Genomic DNA, 15,985 nt, shown 5'->3' with positions numbered 1-15,985 from the left:
TTTGTAGAAGATGATGAAATACTTGCTGTTGAAAAATAACCTTGCTAGCTAATATTTCCAATAGCTTAGAAATACAATTTGAAATAGAGTTCAACTCAAAACTTAGAAAAATTTTCAAAGTCTGTTGACAGTTAGACATTGCTACGTTTAGCAAACTATTTTGAAGAATTAGGTTAAAGAGCGGTGTAGTGTTATAGCTTGATTAAGTAGCCTCATATACCATATTGAGTGTAGTGAAGACCGTTTATGTTTAGGAGTAACGGTTTGGTCATGGTAGAAGCTTTAAAATCCGTGCACATCATGTTTCCGTTTTGCTTCCCCCACGTGAGCGCGGTCACCGCGCGTCAGTGGTTGATGTCGCCGCTTCGGTGCGCCTCACGCATGCCCTTGTGTTGCCGCGCTGGGCTAGCCGCGTGCCATTGGAATAGTCATGGGCGCTGCCGTGTGAGGCCGCCGCTGCTACTGCGCAGTCACTGTGCGCTACTACCCACCCTGCATGCTAGTGTGCTACCAAGTCCACCGTGCCTCACGACACACCTACTACCGCTGCCATCACCCCTGCGCTCAAGTCTACGACGCAATGCTCTGCGCCCTGGCCCGGTTTGATTCTATGCACGTGGTTGCACCCACCATCGTCACACCATTGATGGCGCTGTGGCGTGCGGGCTAGGCCGCTGTGAACACGCACATGCTCATTCGCTAGTGGCTAGACTGGGTCGCTATGGTTACATCAACCGTGTCCCGCCAAGGCGTGTCACAGCAGATCCCTGGCCGTATTCCACCGTCCTCGCTTTGTCTCCCATCTCTCTACCGTCGCCCGCCTCGCACCTGGGCCTGCTTCACATGGTCTATGCTTGCGGGCTGCGTGCGCGCGGGCTGCGCACGTGTGGGCCATGTGGATGGGCCGCATGAGAATTGGTTTTCCTTTTTCCAGCGAATTAGCAAATGTTTTTCTAATTTAGTTTTGAGCTGATCTTTGGAAAATTGTAGCAAATTCTGTAGATGTCCAAAAATTATAAAACCAATTTTGTTAGGTTTCTAAAATTATGCTCTATCTATTAGTGTAGTTAGTTCATATACATATTTGTTGATACCAGTGGCTATTGAATTATTTGAGAGTGCTTAATATGATTAGGTTAAATAATTGTAGGAATTTTTGTGATAGAATGGTGATAGCTTCAGCTTTGAAAATTTTACACTAGCTTTATTATATTATTATGTGCTCACTGTAATTTTTGTAGCTGTAGAATAGACTTAACATAAGGGTAGTTAAATACTCTTTGTTTCAAATATACATTAAATCATTAATAGAAATAAAGATATATTCTTCATTTATAAATCTAGGTGTTTGTTAGTCGAACCCAACACTTTACTTGATGAAGATGATAGTTAGCTTAGAATCCTAGTCACTAGAGCTAGCTTAGTAGTTTACCATGTGTATTCTTATTTTAAGAGTTGATGCGGCCTTAATGCTAAGTGTTGCATCATCATCGCATGCATGTAGAGAACGAGTTGGCGGAGATCGTGACCATCGGAGATCACGAGTTCGAGGAGGTGATTGAAGAGTATGAAGAGGAGATTCTCGTATAGGAGGAGGTCCCAGAGCCACCACTGACTGACTTAGCTGACACCATGCCTGCCCAAGGCAAGCCCCGGTACATAACCCTTATTTTGAATAATCACTAGAAATATATATATGATGTGCATTTACGTTATAGAATTTATATTGAAACTACATGCATAGATATACCTATCTATGAGTCCTACTAGCATAGGTCGAGTAGCTGCTATGCTTAGGTTTTTCGGTAGCGTGAGTAACCTGCCGTTACTCACAATAGGTGATTATTATTATCACTCACATGATAAAATGGTGAAAAGAAATGGAGACTGGGCAGAGATATGGTACGGGTATTGGTGGGTGTAAGAGGTTGTCTCCTGTGGCCAACGGGGTATAGATTGGTTACACTGTTTTCCCTGTCCATGTCAGTTAAGGACCAGCCATTGCATTGGATTCTAGTCAGGTCACAGACTTATTATCCTGAGCGCATACTTGTTTATGAGAGCAGGGAAGGCTCGTTGCTCTCTTATCATGGGTTCCGGCTCTTTCTGGACCGACTAATTGGAGGTAGGGATGGTGGAGGTTTAAGCACCACACTGAGTCTGAGACTTAGGTGTGGGGGCTTGGAGTCCAAGTTTGGACGGAGACCTAGACCCCTTGACAGGAGAGCGATGGGTTGGTCCTCCTTGTGCCTGGGTTACAAGCGGGGTATGTGTTTCGGAGTACCTAGCTGAGCACAATGATTCATGAATTGCTGGGTAATCCGGTACGACTTGTCTACAATCTAGCACCGTAGTAAGAACTAGAAGATAAAAGATGGTGAAATAGATCTGTTTGCTCAACTCTTGCTTGAAAGTAGAACAGGTGCTTACATAGAATGGTTAGATAATGAACTAATCATGACTGCTAATAAGAAACATACATAAGGATTCACTACTAGTATTGCTTTCCGCAAAAACAAAACCCAGCAAACCATAAAGCTTATTATATCCTTTGGAGTCAGGAAATTATTCTCACTAGTCGGGTAAGTCTTGCGAGTACATTGTGTACTAAGAGTTTATTTACCCCAGTTGTAGGTGCAGTTTGAAGAGTAGCTGTTGTGTGGAGGATTCTTCTGGTGGGCACAGACGGATCCTTGTATTCTACCATTAGATGTTTATTATAATTCTGGTGTTTAAATTCCGCACTCTGGACTTTGTATTATAATAATGTATTTCTAAGAACTCTTGTTGTATGAAATGGACTAAGTATTGTAAACTTGTTCTCATTATTGGATCCTAGAGAAAAAACATGGATTATTCAAGTTCTCCCTTGTGGTGTGCTCGACGGAAACCGTCCGATGTAGCCAGCTCTCGGGGCGCTTAGTGTCTAGTGGAAGATGAGCATCTCCGGAAGCGTGCTATTTCGGGCAGTTCTGCCACATCCGTCTCTTACTCTTTCGAGTGACTATATTATTGTCCTCCTCATGATTTTTCACGTTGGTTTCAATATCAGCATGTTCTATTGGTTCATGCAACTATGAAAATGTTATAGAATCATGACTAGAAGTGCTAGGTGTATTTTTCATAGGCAATTCGCTCTAAAATGTAGCATCTCTAGATTCCATAGTAGTACCAACATCCACATCAGGCACTCTAGAATTTATTATTAAAAATATGTAACACACGTTGTGAATAGCATAACCGAGAAAGACACAATCAATAGTTTTTGTTTCAAAGCTTTCGCTTCTTGTTAATTGGCACATTCACCTTTGCAAAACAACCCCATGTTCGCAGATAAGAAAGATTTAATCTCTTCTTCTCCCATTCCTCGAATAGTGTAATTTCTTTATTCTTTGTGGGCACTCTTCAGGATATGACATGCTGTCAATATTGTCTCACCCCACTATTCCTTAGATAGTCCCATAGTCTCTAACGTAGCGTTAACCAACTCAGTTAGAGTGTGGTTCTTTCTCTCGACAATCCCATTGGACTGTGGTGAGTATGGCGGTGTCCTCTCATGAATAATACCATGCTCTGCGCAAAACTCAAAAAACTCATTTGAGAAATATTCTCCCCCGTGATTAGACCGCAACCGTTTAATTTTCTCCTCGAGTTGGTTTTCTACCTCAGCTTTATAGATCTTAAAATAATTCAATGCTTTGTGGGCACTCGAGTTGATTTTAATAGATATACGTAGCAAAATCTAGTGCGATCATCTATAAATGCCATGAAATATCTTTTATCACCTTTGGTCAACTTATCATTTATTTCATACAAATCAGAATGGATTAGTTCTAAAGGTGCCAAGTCCCTCGCCTCAGCAGCCTTGTGCGGCTTGCGAGGTTGCTTTGATTGCACGCATACATGGCATTTAGAACCTTTGATCAAATCAAATTTCGGGATTAAATTCAAACCAGCTAAGCGAGTCATGCAACCAAAATTTATATGACAAAGACATGAATGCCAAACATTAAATTCAACATCACAACTCACATTGTTCACGGACTTAACACATACATTAGTTAAGGACAAGCGGAACAAGCCTCCGCTTTCATAGCCTTTACCCACAAAGGTTCCATACTTAGAAAGTATGCACTTATTAGATTCAAACACAAGTTTATAACCATCCCGACATAACATAAAACCACTAATTAAATTCTCCCTTATTAAGGGGACATGTTGCATGTTCTTCAGTTGTACGGTCTTCCCCAAAGTAAGCTTCAGATTAACCTTACCAACACCATGAGCAACCGCATGCGCTCCATTCCCCATCAACAAGGAGGAACTTCTCCTGACCTGATAAGAAGAAAACAAATAAATATTAACACACACATGGATATTAGCTTCTGTGTTAACCCACCAATTAGGTGAATGACAAACTGAAAGAACTATAGGTAATAAATTACCATACCCCGATGTTCCTCCATCAGCCTCGACTATGTTTGCATATTTCTTTTTGGGCTTCCACTTGCTGTCCTCGCAGTCCCTAGCATCTGGCTTACCACAAGTGAAGCAATTTCCTTTTTTTCTTGTTGTTCTTCTTCTTCTAAAAATGTGTAGTGGTCTTTTGTTTGAGCTCTTACTTGAATTTCATCTTATGAGAATTTTGAGAATTTTTCTGCACAACATGGGCACTAGAACTTTCCTCAATAATTTTCTTGCCGCGGACATCCTTAGCTCTCGCCTTCTCTTCAACATCTAAAGAGGCAATGAGGTCGGCGATGCCAAACTCTTGTCTCTTATGTTCCAGAGAAGTAGCAAAGTCTATCCAAGCCTGTGGCAGCTTAGCAATAATGCAGCCTGCCACAAACTTATCCGGCAGCACCGTACCAAAATTCTCGAGTTCTTTTGCCAGTGTTTATATCTCATGAGCTTGTTCAACCACAGAACGGTCATCAACCATCCTATAGTCATGAAACCGCTCCATGACATATAACTCACTACTAGCATCAGACACTCCATATTTGGCCTCAAGTGCATCCCACATCTCTTTACCAGTTTGTAGAGTCACATATGCATCTACTGTGGAGTCTCCTAACACGTTGATTATTGCCCCCTTGAACGTAGTATCAGTGTCTTGGAACGCACGCTCCTCCTCAGGAGTATGCGGTCCAACTGATCTAGGTTTGGCAACAAGTAGCAGTGCATAGCAGTCAACCATAACATGCATCTCTGACGCCACCTCTTGTAATGTGTGCCCTAAAAAACATTTGGTTTCAGCATACTCGCAAAGCCGACTACCGAAAATGCCTATCAGGTTTATGGATCGTTAGAAATTTAGGTAAATTCAGTACCAATTTAATCCAAAAAATTATAAATAACATGTTTGTGATGTCAGACATGTGCACGTGTGATCTAAGTGCAACAAATATGTACATGATACTAATCACCATGATTTTAATCATATATAACAAAGGATGGGTTGCAACAGCATACCCAGCGGCACCAGAGTTGACGCTAGTTGACATAGCGGTTGTTGATGTAGTCATCTCGCTCGATACCGTGCAATAACGTTGCAGTGTCGATCACCCCAAGCCGTCGAGAAGTAACAGGAAGAAGAACGAACGAACGAGCAGTCGCGTGAAGACGCTCCCCAAAAACCTGATTGTCGTTCTTCACCCGAGCAGATGAACTCGCAAACGGCGCCGATTTCGGAGGCCTGCTTTCCCTATTCCTGTGCGCGCAAGAACCGAGACGGGAATGGCAGAGAGCAGCACAACAGCACCATGATGGTGTTCTGGCTATGTGTTCTCTTCTCTCTCGCGTACAAGAGAGAGAGAGAGTGTCCCCTTTTATGCAGTGACAAAGGAAGATGAAGTTGAAGAGCTAGATGCATGAAGAGTTAGTAGCCATCATGTCATTGTCTGTTACAAGTAACTTGTGAAAACCGACAAATGAATTGTCCGTTACTGGTAACGGAAACCACTGTGACACCATGAACCACTAAATCATGATCCACCGACACATAATGGTCATTATGCACTTAACCTCTCATCAACCATCATCAAACCCTAAGTTACACTACATGAAGGACACAACAAATTATATCTAGCATTAACTTAGACCTTGGAATTTTATTTTATTTAATTGCTGAATAAAAACTGGACAAACTCAATTAAATCCAACACTTATACATTGTGTACAAATTACAGAGACCAAACGGCCTGTCGGCCTCTAAAAAACACACCTGCTTCTCGCAAGCCCTCAGTCCCCACTGTCACACAGAAAACCGGGCCCCAAGCAACGTACGCACGCTAGCTGTACAGTACATGTACAGCCCGTACGGCACGCTAGCTGCCACTGCAAGCGCAAGGTCACTGTCCCTGTCCGTCCCGCGGCACTGGCACTGGCTGCCCCAGCGCCAGTGTGGCCGTGTCCTGCCACAGCCGCGCCTCCATCTCCTTCTCCGTCAGCTTCCGCTGCGCGCGCCGCAGCGCCGACTCTAGCGCCTCGATCCGCTGCCTGTCCTGCCGGTGCTGGAGCTCGTGCAGCCTCCGCTCCAGCTCCGTCGCCGATACTCCTCCCTCGTGCCGCCGCTCGCACGACTCGTCGTCGTCGTCGTCGTCGCTCTCGTCGACGGCTACGGCGCCTCGCTGGGAATTCCCGCGGCCAGTGCCGAACCGCCCTCCCTCCAGCTCGATGAACTCGCCGTCGTCGTCGGACGACGACGACTGGACCGAACACTAAAATCAAACGCCGCAAAGATCAGAGGATTAGAACGTGCCAGCTCATTCATTCCGTTCGCGGGCGGACGACATACACGCACGCAACGCGAACAAAGATCTGTACCTGATCAGGAGTGTCTTGCTCGGTGTCGCACTTGCACTCTGGCGGTTGATGGCGCCGTGCAGCCGGCTCTGCCTCGACCTCTGCTTCCGACGACGCCCGCTCCCCGTCCTCACCGAGCCGGATCTCCAGGCATTTGGTGGTGCTCGTGTCCGAGACGCAGCTCGACGACGACGCGGTGGTGGTGGTAGTGGTCGACGACGGCCCCAGGTTGTTGCAGGCTTTCGGCGTGACAAGGACGACGTGATCATCCGCGGCGCCGCCCTTAACCCTGCTAGCCTCGTCTCGGATCTCCTTGAGGAGCATCTCCATCTGCGCGCGCACCTCGGCCATCCGGTTGAGCTCCACGCATGTCCTCGCCAGGAGGAAGAGCATGCTTAGCCCCATCCCGGTTTGCCCGGCCGCCACACTGCCGCTGCCGCTGCTTCCCGCCGCCGCTTGCTTCCATCCTGCGATATATGAATATGATGGCCGGGAGCAATCAGGGATCGATGACAAGTTGGCAACACAACTAGACGACGACGACGTGGAGGTTAAAAAGAGAGAGTGACCACGCGCGCGCGCAACTGAGGAATCCACGGACGCGTCCTCGCTCTTCTCGGCCGCGGCGGCCTCCTTCCGGCTACCCCTTCCGCCGCGCTTCCTGCCAATCCTGCCGAACCAGATCCTGGCGCAGGTGAACGTCGGGAGACGCAGCCGCGGCGGAGTCTTCGGGGAAGGCGGCGAGGCCTCCTCGCCGTCCTCGCCTTCGCCGAGGTAGTCGTAGATCGTCCTCCTGTTCCTCGCAGGCGTTGCCTCTGCTGCTTCCCCGATGTCGCCGTCGCCGGCGGAGGCCATCGCGTGTGCGCGCGCAGGAGCTCGGAGCACCGAGCACGAGACGCGCGCGTCGAAGTGGGCGTGTGGAGTGGATCGGCCGGAGTGGACAGAAGAGGGCCGGGGCGGCAACGGAGCTGGATGGCGCTAGTACGGTGGGGGCACGCGACACGTCGTCGTGTTCCCGTTGCCGGACCGTGTGGCAGCTGCCCCAGACAAGAACATTCCATTTCCTATAGACGAAGGTGGGAAATCACCGGATTCCTCACTGTGGCTTTGCCTATTTCGATGTCAAGTCTTCTGGACCCATATGCTAGATTAGTAGGCGTACTGTGCATGCATGACATTGCGATTATCCTGACGGGACATTGAGTCGTTAAAACAGGTGGATCAGCAGTGCTGTATCCAACTAGTACACTTGGGACGACAGGGAAGAAGAAAAAGGGCCATCATCAAGTCCAACATGGGGCCGTCTCAGTCTGTGAGTCTGATGCATGTATAGTCGTCATATGGTCCGCCAGCAACTGCTGATCGGCGACGCAGTGCTGGAGATTACGCGGGTGAAAGCAACCCGCCGCGCGGCTGGGGAGGCATGGCCGTGAATGCTGCAAGTGTCAAGCAAGCGCCCTATCGGCCATGGCCCCGTCCGTCCCCGCAGCCCCACCAGGCCGCCAGCCGCCAGGGACCCGCGACAAGTCTAACCCCGGCCAGAAGCAAGCAAGCGGCCAAGAACGCTGATTGATTTATATAATAAATCCGGCCTGCTTCTCGTCGGCTGACCGGCCGGCCGCCCATGCAGGCGGAAGTGCGGAACGCGTCGGCATCGGCGGTGAGCTAGCTGCCAGCGTGGCAACGTGCGCCGGGCGGCAGGTGGCCTTTTTACTCGTAAAATACACCGCTACACAAAATCTTTCGTGCAACGTCTACAAAACGGCCTCAGAGGCGGGCGGCCCGATTGCCAGCCTCAGTTATTCGAGAAAGGGCAGTCGGGCTAGTAACCACCTCGGTTAACCCTGGCTCACACTAGCCCACTACCATCTCCAATATATAAACAAAAATAGAAAACCCTAAACACTCCCCTCTCGCGCTCTAGGCACCGCGCCTCACCCTTCTCCGCTCTGCGCTTGCGCGACCTCCCTCTCCGCTCCGCTCGGCCTCGCACCGCGCCTCTCCTCCCTCCTCCCGACCTCCCTCTCCCACTTCCTCCTCCATCTCTCCAGACAACGGTGGCGGCGCCGCCGCCCTCCCCCACCCTCTCCCTCCCATCTCCCTCAGATCCGACGAGCAGCCAGCGACGATGGCACCCTCTCCCTCAGATCCGGCGAGCCAGCGACGGTGGCGCCCTCCCCCACCCTCTCCCTTAGATCCAGCGACCCAGGCGGCGACGCCTACTGCTGGAGCGACCGGTGCTCGTGGCCACTCTCCCTCGCGGCCGGGAGAGACGGTCGCGCCCTCCACCACCCTTTCCTAGATCCCCCAGGATCCGGTCTTCTCCACGCGCGGCGACGGCTTCGCGAGTGGCGGTGCGACCCGGAGCGGTGACGGCTTCATGTGGATCCGACAGGGGCCGGAGGGGCCTCTCTGCGGCGCGCCATGGCCTCGCTCCTTGACGGCGGATCCGGTCTAGGAGCGCGGCGCGGGGACGGGGCCTCCTCCCCCGGCCAGATCCGGCGGCGGCTTGGTGTGGAGACACTGGATTCACGCGGGGATATGACGGCAGTGCTGGGGCCGCACGGAGCAGGTGAGCTCGCCGGTGGGCTTTGAAACGGGCTCGCCGGTGGGGTTTGGTCTTTTGTTTGTTTTTTAATTCATTGACCGTGGCGGGCATTTGCAAGGCGTCCGCCTTAGTTAATTGATTAACTGAGGCGGTTTTTGCAACCTCCTCGACTAAGGTCATGATTAATCATGATCTTTTGGCCGAGACGGTAGCAAAAACCGTCTTGGTTAAGCATTTTTGCTGTAGTAGTGCTAGCTGTCATTTGGCGTCATGAGACATGAGATAGCCGCCAGCGATGGAGGACTTCGCGATCGAGTGCATGGTTAGTGACTTGACGAGGGACTGATCGATCGACCGAGCACATCCCGAGATCAATGATCGATCTCGTCTGCTGCTGTGGACGGATTCGGACCGGGCCGGTCGCAGTGGGCTGGCGCGGAGGCCGGTAGTTAGGGAACCCTCCAAACGGTGCACTGGTCTCTCGGTCCCATCGGGTCTCCTCGTCCCGTCGAGCTCACTTGCCAGTGCACACTGCACAGCATAAACCTGGGGATCTCGCGCGAGGCAAGGGCACACGACGTGGCACCAACTCATCCATCAGCCTTTATTACGGACACTCAATTAAATTCTCTGCCTTTCGGTAAATATTTCTCTTATTAACTGTAACATTTGGATTGTCGGCATCGCAGTTGTCATGCCGGAGTGGTTACCGAGCATGACTCCAAATCATGTGGGTATGGATGGCCAACGGGCCGGCCCGGTCTGGCACAGCACGGGCCCGTGCATGGCACGGCCCGATAGGGTACGGCACGGAAGGGCCCATTGGGCCACCGAGCCGTGCCGCACCAGTCCATCGTGCCTGGCCGACGGCCCAGGCATGGCCTGTCGGGCCAATTTCCGTGTCGAGCCAGCCCGATGAGCCTGACCTTTTTAGCAAGTCGGGCCAGCCCAAGGCCCACCAAAGGCGACAGAGAGGGGGGGGGGAGGCGAGGAGTGGAGGTGGCGGCGGCCGTCGGCGAGCTCCCCCCGGGTCGCTTGATGCCGGATCCGATGAAGTAGCTGGTGGAGGAGGCGAGTCCGGTGAAGTAGCTGGCGGATCCGCGGCGGTCTGGCCCGATCGAGGGCGTAGAAGGCCGGATCTGGCGTCGGGGCGGAGCTCAGGGCCAGCACGAGCAGCCAGAGAGAGGGGGAAGGGGAGGAAGCACGAGCAACGGGAGATGGCAGTGGCCACCGGCGAGCTTGCCCTTGGCCCTTGACACCGGATCTGGCGTCGGGGCGGAGCTCAGGCCCAGCACGAGCAGTGGGAGATGGCAGTGGCCGCCAGCGAGCTTGTCGTGCTGCGCGAGGGCATCCCATGTCTGCGCTCGCCTCACGGCCTCTCCCGATGCAAGGGAAGGGGAAGGAGCCGGGAGCGTCCGCGGCGCAGAGAGGAGAGGAGCGAGTGCGTAGTGGCCGCGTGGGGAGGGGGCTGCGCGGGCGGAGGGAAGGGAGCACGCTCGCCTTGTGGCCTCGCGCCCTCGCCCGATTCGAGGGAAGGGGAGGGAGCCGAGAGCGTCCGCGGCGGAGAGGAAGAGGAGCGAGTGCCCGAGTGCACAGAGGGGAGAGGAGCGAGTGCGGCATGGGAGGGAGCCGGGAGCATTCATTGACCGCGGCGGCGTGTGCTGTTATATGAGGGGGAAGGATGGTGGGCCGCGCTGGGCCGTGGGGAGGGGGAGGAGTGAGGAGGGTGAGGGGGGAGGGCGGGCCGCTGCCGGGCCGACCGTCGTAGGGCGGGCCGTGCCGTGCCCGCCCACGGGGCTGAGCAGCGGCCCAGGCATGGCCTGCTCCCTCGGGCCGTGCCAGCCCGGGCCCGCTGACCATCGGGCCGTGCCGTGCTCGTGTCGGGCTAAAAAATGAGCTTCGTGCCGTGCTATCGTGCCTCAGGCTGCATAGACATTTATACATGTGGGCTTTGCCCGCACAGGTTCCAATCCTGCCTACCACGATTTTTGTGCTCTTTTTCTTTACTTTTACTTTTTGGGCCAAGCCCACATTGCCCAGGCAACTTTGGTCGTTGCCATCGAGAGACTGCTGGCCCGTAAGCTTCTTACCCGATACACGGTCTTACTTGGGTTGATTCATTGCCATTGAGCGACAGCTGGGCCGTAAGCCTATTGCTCGACACAGGATCTTACTTGGGCTGGTACTGATAGCCTCGGGTTGTAGCGGTCCACAATCAATTGTCATCACTGCTGATGAGCTGATGTTACATTGGACTTTTTTTTTTGTGACGGAGGGAATTGACTGGGACGGAATTGACAAGGTCCGAGAAGATTTTACTCCTTGTTCCGACCCAAAATCTCAAAAAGTTCTATAGTAGTCATCATATCGAATGTTTGTGGCTCGTGTATAGAGCATTAAATATAGACGAAAAAAAACTAATTGCATAGTTTGATAGGAAATTGCGAGACGAACGTTTTGAGCCTAATTAGTCCACGTTTGAACACTAATTGCCAAATAAAAACGAAAGTGCTACAGTAGTCCCAAATTCCAACTTCCTGAAACTAAACGCGCGCTTATATAAATCGGCACTCATAGCACTCTGAATTCTGAACGGACGTCCTCGGTCCATTTTCACGCGTCGACGCATGGACTCATGCCGGCCGGACGTCCGCGCGTGCGTCTCGACGCGGGGCCGCGCCACCAAACGTCGCCCGCACCCGCGCGGGGACCTTTTAGGCTTCCTCTCACTTCACGCGCGCATCTTATATGCAAGAACCGATGTATTTTTGAAAAAAACAGATGCAACATAAAAAAACAGATAAAATACTTAAAACATGCGTCTTAAATATTTACAAAAAAATATTTAGAAACACTTGAAACCATTGTAGACATACGCAACATCCAGATAAAACACTTTCAACGTACGTGTAAAAATACATGAAACATTCAAATTAACACGCTTGCAACATACATCTGAAAAAACAGATAAAATATTGGAGACAAACTCTTGCAACATACGTGTCCAAAGCAACATATGCAACATCTCTAAAAAACGATTGCAACATACCCCAATAACATCTGAAACATTTGAAGTATGAGCTCGCAACATGCGTTTTTCATCCTTCTTCTGTGTGACGCAGAGCAGAGCGAGGAACGGACGAATCCAGCTAGCTGCGCTTGCGCTTAGCCTGAGCCCGGCCAGCGACGGCCCCCTCTTCTAGAGTGCTCCCGACGATTGTCGTGAGCAGGAGGTAGACGCTGGGTCACGGTGCGTTAGAGGCGGAGGTCTTCCTAGCCGCCGACCAGGCGTCCAGACCCCGTGGTGTAGGCGGCAGCGGCATTCGAGAAGCTGCGATCTCCTTCTCCATGGACGAGCAGTGGTCGGGCAGCAGCGCTGGTCGATTGGCAGGTTTGCTACCAATGGCGAGCACCTGCAGCGGCGGAGAAAGCGAGCGAAGGGCGGGTGATGTGGTGGACGCGCCCGCAGCGGTCGGTGCTGTGTGGGGAAAGTGTCGCTCTTTCTCTCTCTCTCTCTCCTTTTAGAAACCGTGTATATGTCGTGGGGGGAGGAGGACTGTGGGCTAGTCCACAGGCCCATCTACAAGCGTCCGTTCAGATGGATGCGGGATGGACGCCCGCGCCAGAGCATTAGCGTATATAATTTGAAATCTTTTGAAGAATTCGGTCCTTTTCTTTGGCACTGTTTTTTATAGCCTAAAATATTTCTATCATTCCTTTGTCTCTCCAATCACTGACCCAGAGGCCGGGCCTATGTCCCATCCTCTTCTGTTTTCTTATTCATCCACTGATGCTGAATCCATGGGCCGCCACGCTTCGGCGGACGAACGCCATTAGTGGACCGCAAGCTAGATCCAGTTGTCCTTGGGGCGAGGGTGGCTAGCTTGGGGTGACAAGCACATGGACATGGATGTAGGGCCGCTGCTTGAAGCGCTAGTGTGAGATGGAGGCAGACAGCGCCGGTTGCGGGAGTAGAGGACGCCAAGGAAGGCGAGGGGAAGTGCATGCTAGAGGGGAGAAGATGGTGCCTCAAGCACCAATGTGGAGTAGGATGCCATGAGCATCGGAGCCTACCCGCCAGCTCCATGGGCGCCTGCTCGCCATGGGAGCTCGAGCTAGAACAAGAGAGATGAAGATGAGTGGATGTTGGTGAGGCATGGCCCCACTTTGTAAGTGTGGAAGAGAGGGGGGATAGCAAGGGTATTTCAGGCCATACAAAAAATTGTATTACCACATACGCCAGCATGTGGGCTTGGCGTCACTGGAGACATATAAAACAACATGGTTCAAACAATGAGCCTGTTCACTAGTTGGTTTCTAGGCTAATAAGCCTGGCTGGTGCTGGTTTCTTATGAGAGGAAAACATTGTTGGTTAGCTGATAAGCCTTGGCTAAAATCAACAAGCGAACATGCTAAATAAATGAATTGTAATAACAAGTTTAGAAGACACAGGAATTATTGCATGGATCCAAATAACCCTAAAACAAAGGGTCATATGAGTAGAGGATGGTTGCGCAAGAGATGACAGGTTACTAAGGATTAGACGGGCATGGGAGACCGCATCGTACAACAGATGGGTGTGGGAGATGTTGAAAGTTTCTCATAAGAAAGAAAAACTCTAGCATTGCATGGTAGCTGTCAGGTTCATAAACCTGGGGTCCCTAATGGACCTGCTTCCCAGCAAAAGCTCGGCCTAGCAGACAATGTTACGAACAATGCGCAACTCCTGGGCCGGCCCAAATACCTAACGATAGGCCAAAAGGGCGATCTAGTCTCCGACCGAAAGGCCTAGCCAAGGAGGAACGACGCTCGCTTCTAACTCCGACCCGCATCTCCGACCAAAAGGCCTGGCCAAGGAGGGACGACGCTCACCTCTGACTTTGGCCCGTCTCTCCGACCGAAAGGCCTGGCCAAGGAGGGACGACGCTCGCTTCTGACTCTAACTCGCTTCTCTGACCGGGAGTACACCGAACCTCTGCTTACAGCTCTTCTTCGATCATCGCGGTCGGAGCTGACTAGGAAACAACTAAACAGGGATGCCCGCTCGGTAAGGACCTAAAGAGTCAGGCAGAGCAAGTAAGGCAGGGCACTGAAATCAAACCATAATACCGAGGACCGTACCCTACACACCTATAGGATAGTACTATCAGGTCATGTTAGAAGGGTGCTCCGCAACCTTCCAGACGTGTCAGAACACAAACAGTGTTTTGGGCACCAACATTTGCCCTATAGTATGGTAGGCGCCTACATTTGCCATACTAGAAGAGCATGATGGAGCCTACCACATGCATCTGGGCGTCAACAGTATTGTGGGTGCCGACAAACCACTTTGTACCTGACAGCGTGGGCAATAAGACTAGGTAACACACATACTCTCTCTCTCTCACACACTCTCTCTTTTGTAAAGCCATCCCCTTCATCTATAAAAGGGGATGCGCTCTCTCCAAGAAAAGGGGGATTGAGATAGACAATTTAGACAACTGATTCTGATTCTCTCTGCTTAGCTCTAGAACTCTAAAGCCAGACAGAGTATACATTCGAACACTTAGTGCACGTCGAAGCTCCATCACTCTTGGCCCTTTGGTCAAGAGTCCGATCGAACCTCTAATACCCCCCATCTTACTCCCTCTCATTTGTAACCCCACAGCAAACTTCGAGCACCTAGGCTCAGGAATAAAGTCACCGACTGACTCAAACTAGACGTAGGGCGCGTTGCCTAAACTAGTATAAACCATGTGTCATTGAGTGCTAGGTCACATCCGATCACAATGTATGGCAAAACTACAAATATTTATGTGTTGGTCACTTTTCGCACTGAGAGTTGGCGCCGTTCGTAGAGAGGACGTCGTACGTTCACTCTTTTTGGTCATCGGATGGCCCACCATTCTGCCATCCTCGGCATGGCAGGCTCAAGCGATACGACTCGCTTTGACTCGCTGGAGTTTCCCACACTCCCACCTATTGGGATGTGGGTTCCTCCTGTCTTTGAACCGTCCTAGGCCTTCCTCTACGGATGCCTAGACTTCGTCACCGACCGGCTCGACATGCTTTGCCTTCACGAGGAGGCACTTGTCCCAATGCCCGTAGGAGGAAGAGCGTCCCTCGTCGAATCCGAGACACTCGGTGACCTCAACGATGAGGCGTCTGCGCTTCGCTCCGAGCCTACGCTGGTCTTAAACCCCACTGTGAGTAACGTACATACTATTCTTTACTCGCTTTTCTATATTTTCCGCTGACTCCCTAAAGGGACCCCATTGTCCCTACCGCGACCACCATGTGACCGGTTCCCCTATGGCCTCGTGTCTCCTGCGGGCGCGTACGCACGGGGGCTCTGAAAAATGCTGCCGCCGCCCCCTGTCACATCCAAATTCATGGGGATGGCAGGCTATGCTCCCGCCTCTTTTCATAACCTCATGGATGACGATGTTGAGAGCGACAACTCTAGCATCAGTGACATCATGGCACCTAGCCACCCTCTGTCCCGGGAATGCGCTCTAACGGACGCTTTGGGATAGCTGCTGGTGGTAGCGGAGTCTCTATAGACACACATTGAAACATCCTCAATTTTCCTTGAAGGGAAAATCCATAGAATGAATTTTAATATGATAAAACCAAGAACTGATTCCATCA

The 15,985-nt window shown here is 51.3% G+C and overlaps 1 protein-coding gene across 2 annotated transcripts; it reads right to left on the bottom strand.

Annotated features, from left to right (window-relative positions):
- Positions 1-6,160: 6,160 nt before the first annotated feature.
- LOC136462835 (protein POLAR LOCALIZATION DURING ASYMMETRIC DIVISION AND REDISTRIBUTION-like) lies at positions 6,161-7,836 on the bottom strand. 2 transcript variants are annotated; one of them, XM_066461883.1, is made up of 3 exons: positions 7,377-7,836; positions 6,829-7,274; positions 6,162-6,722 (listed from the first exon to the last, which is right to left on the bottom strand). In XM_066461883.1, the coding sequence occupies exons 1-3, from the start codon at positions 7,660-7,662 to the stop codon at positions 6,354-6,356; spliced, it is 1,101 nt and encodes a 366-aa protein (XP_066317980.1). In that variant the 5' UTR covers positions 7,663-7,836; the 3' UTR covers positions 6,162-6,353. The 2 variants fall into 2 exon arrangements, with proteins under 2 accessions (XP_066317979.1, XP_066317980.1); XM_066461882.1 differs by having other exon boundaries at positions 6,161-6,722; positions 6,829-7,836.
- Between the last annotated feature and the right edge of the window lie 8,149 nt (positions 7,837-15,985).

Source organism: Miscanthus floridulus, chromosome 7 (assembly GCF_019320115.1).
Source record: "Miscanthus floridulus cultivar M001 chromosome 7, ASM1932011v1, whole genome shotgun sequence".
Taxonomy (NCBI): Eukaryota; Viridiplantae; Streptophyta; class Magnoliopsida; order Poales; family Poaceae; genus Miscanthus; species Miscanthus floridulus.
This window is presented reverse-complemented; position numbering and strand designations above follow the sequence as displayed.

Bases quoted from the DNA above. Each gene is read 5' to 3' on its own strand.
- LOC136462835 (XM_066461882.1), bottom strand. From the start codon at position 7,662: ATGGCCTCCGCCGGCGACGGCGACATCGGGGAAGCAGCAGAGGCAACG. The intron at 6,723-6,828 runs GTACAGATCTTT...GTTTGATTTTAG, and splicing joins AGCAAGACACTCCTGATCAG to TGTTCGGTCCAGTCGTCGTC.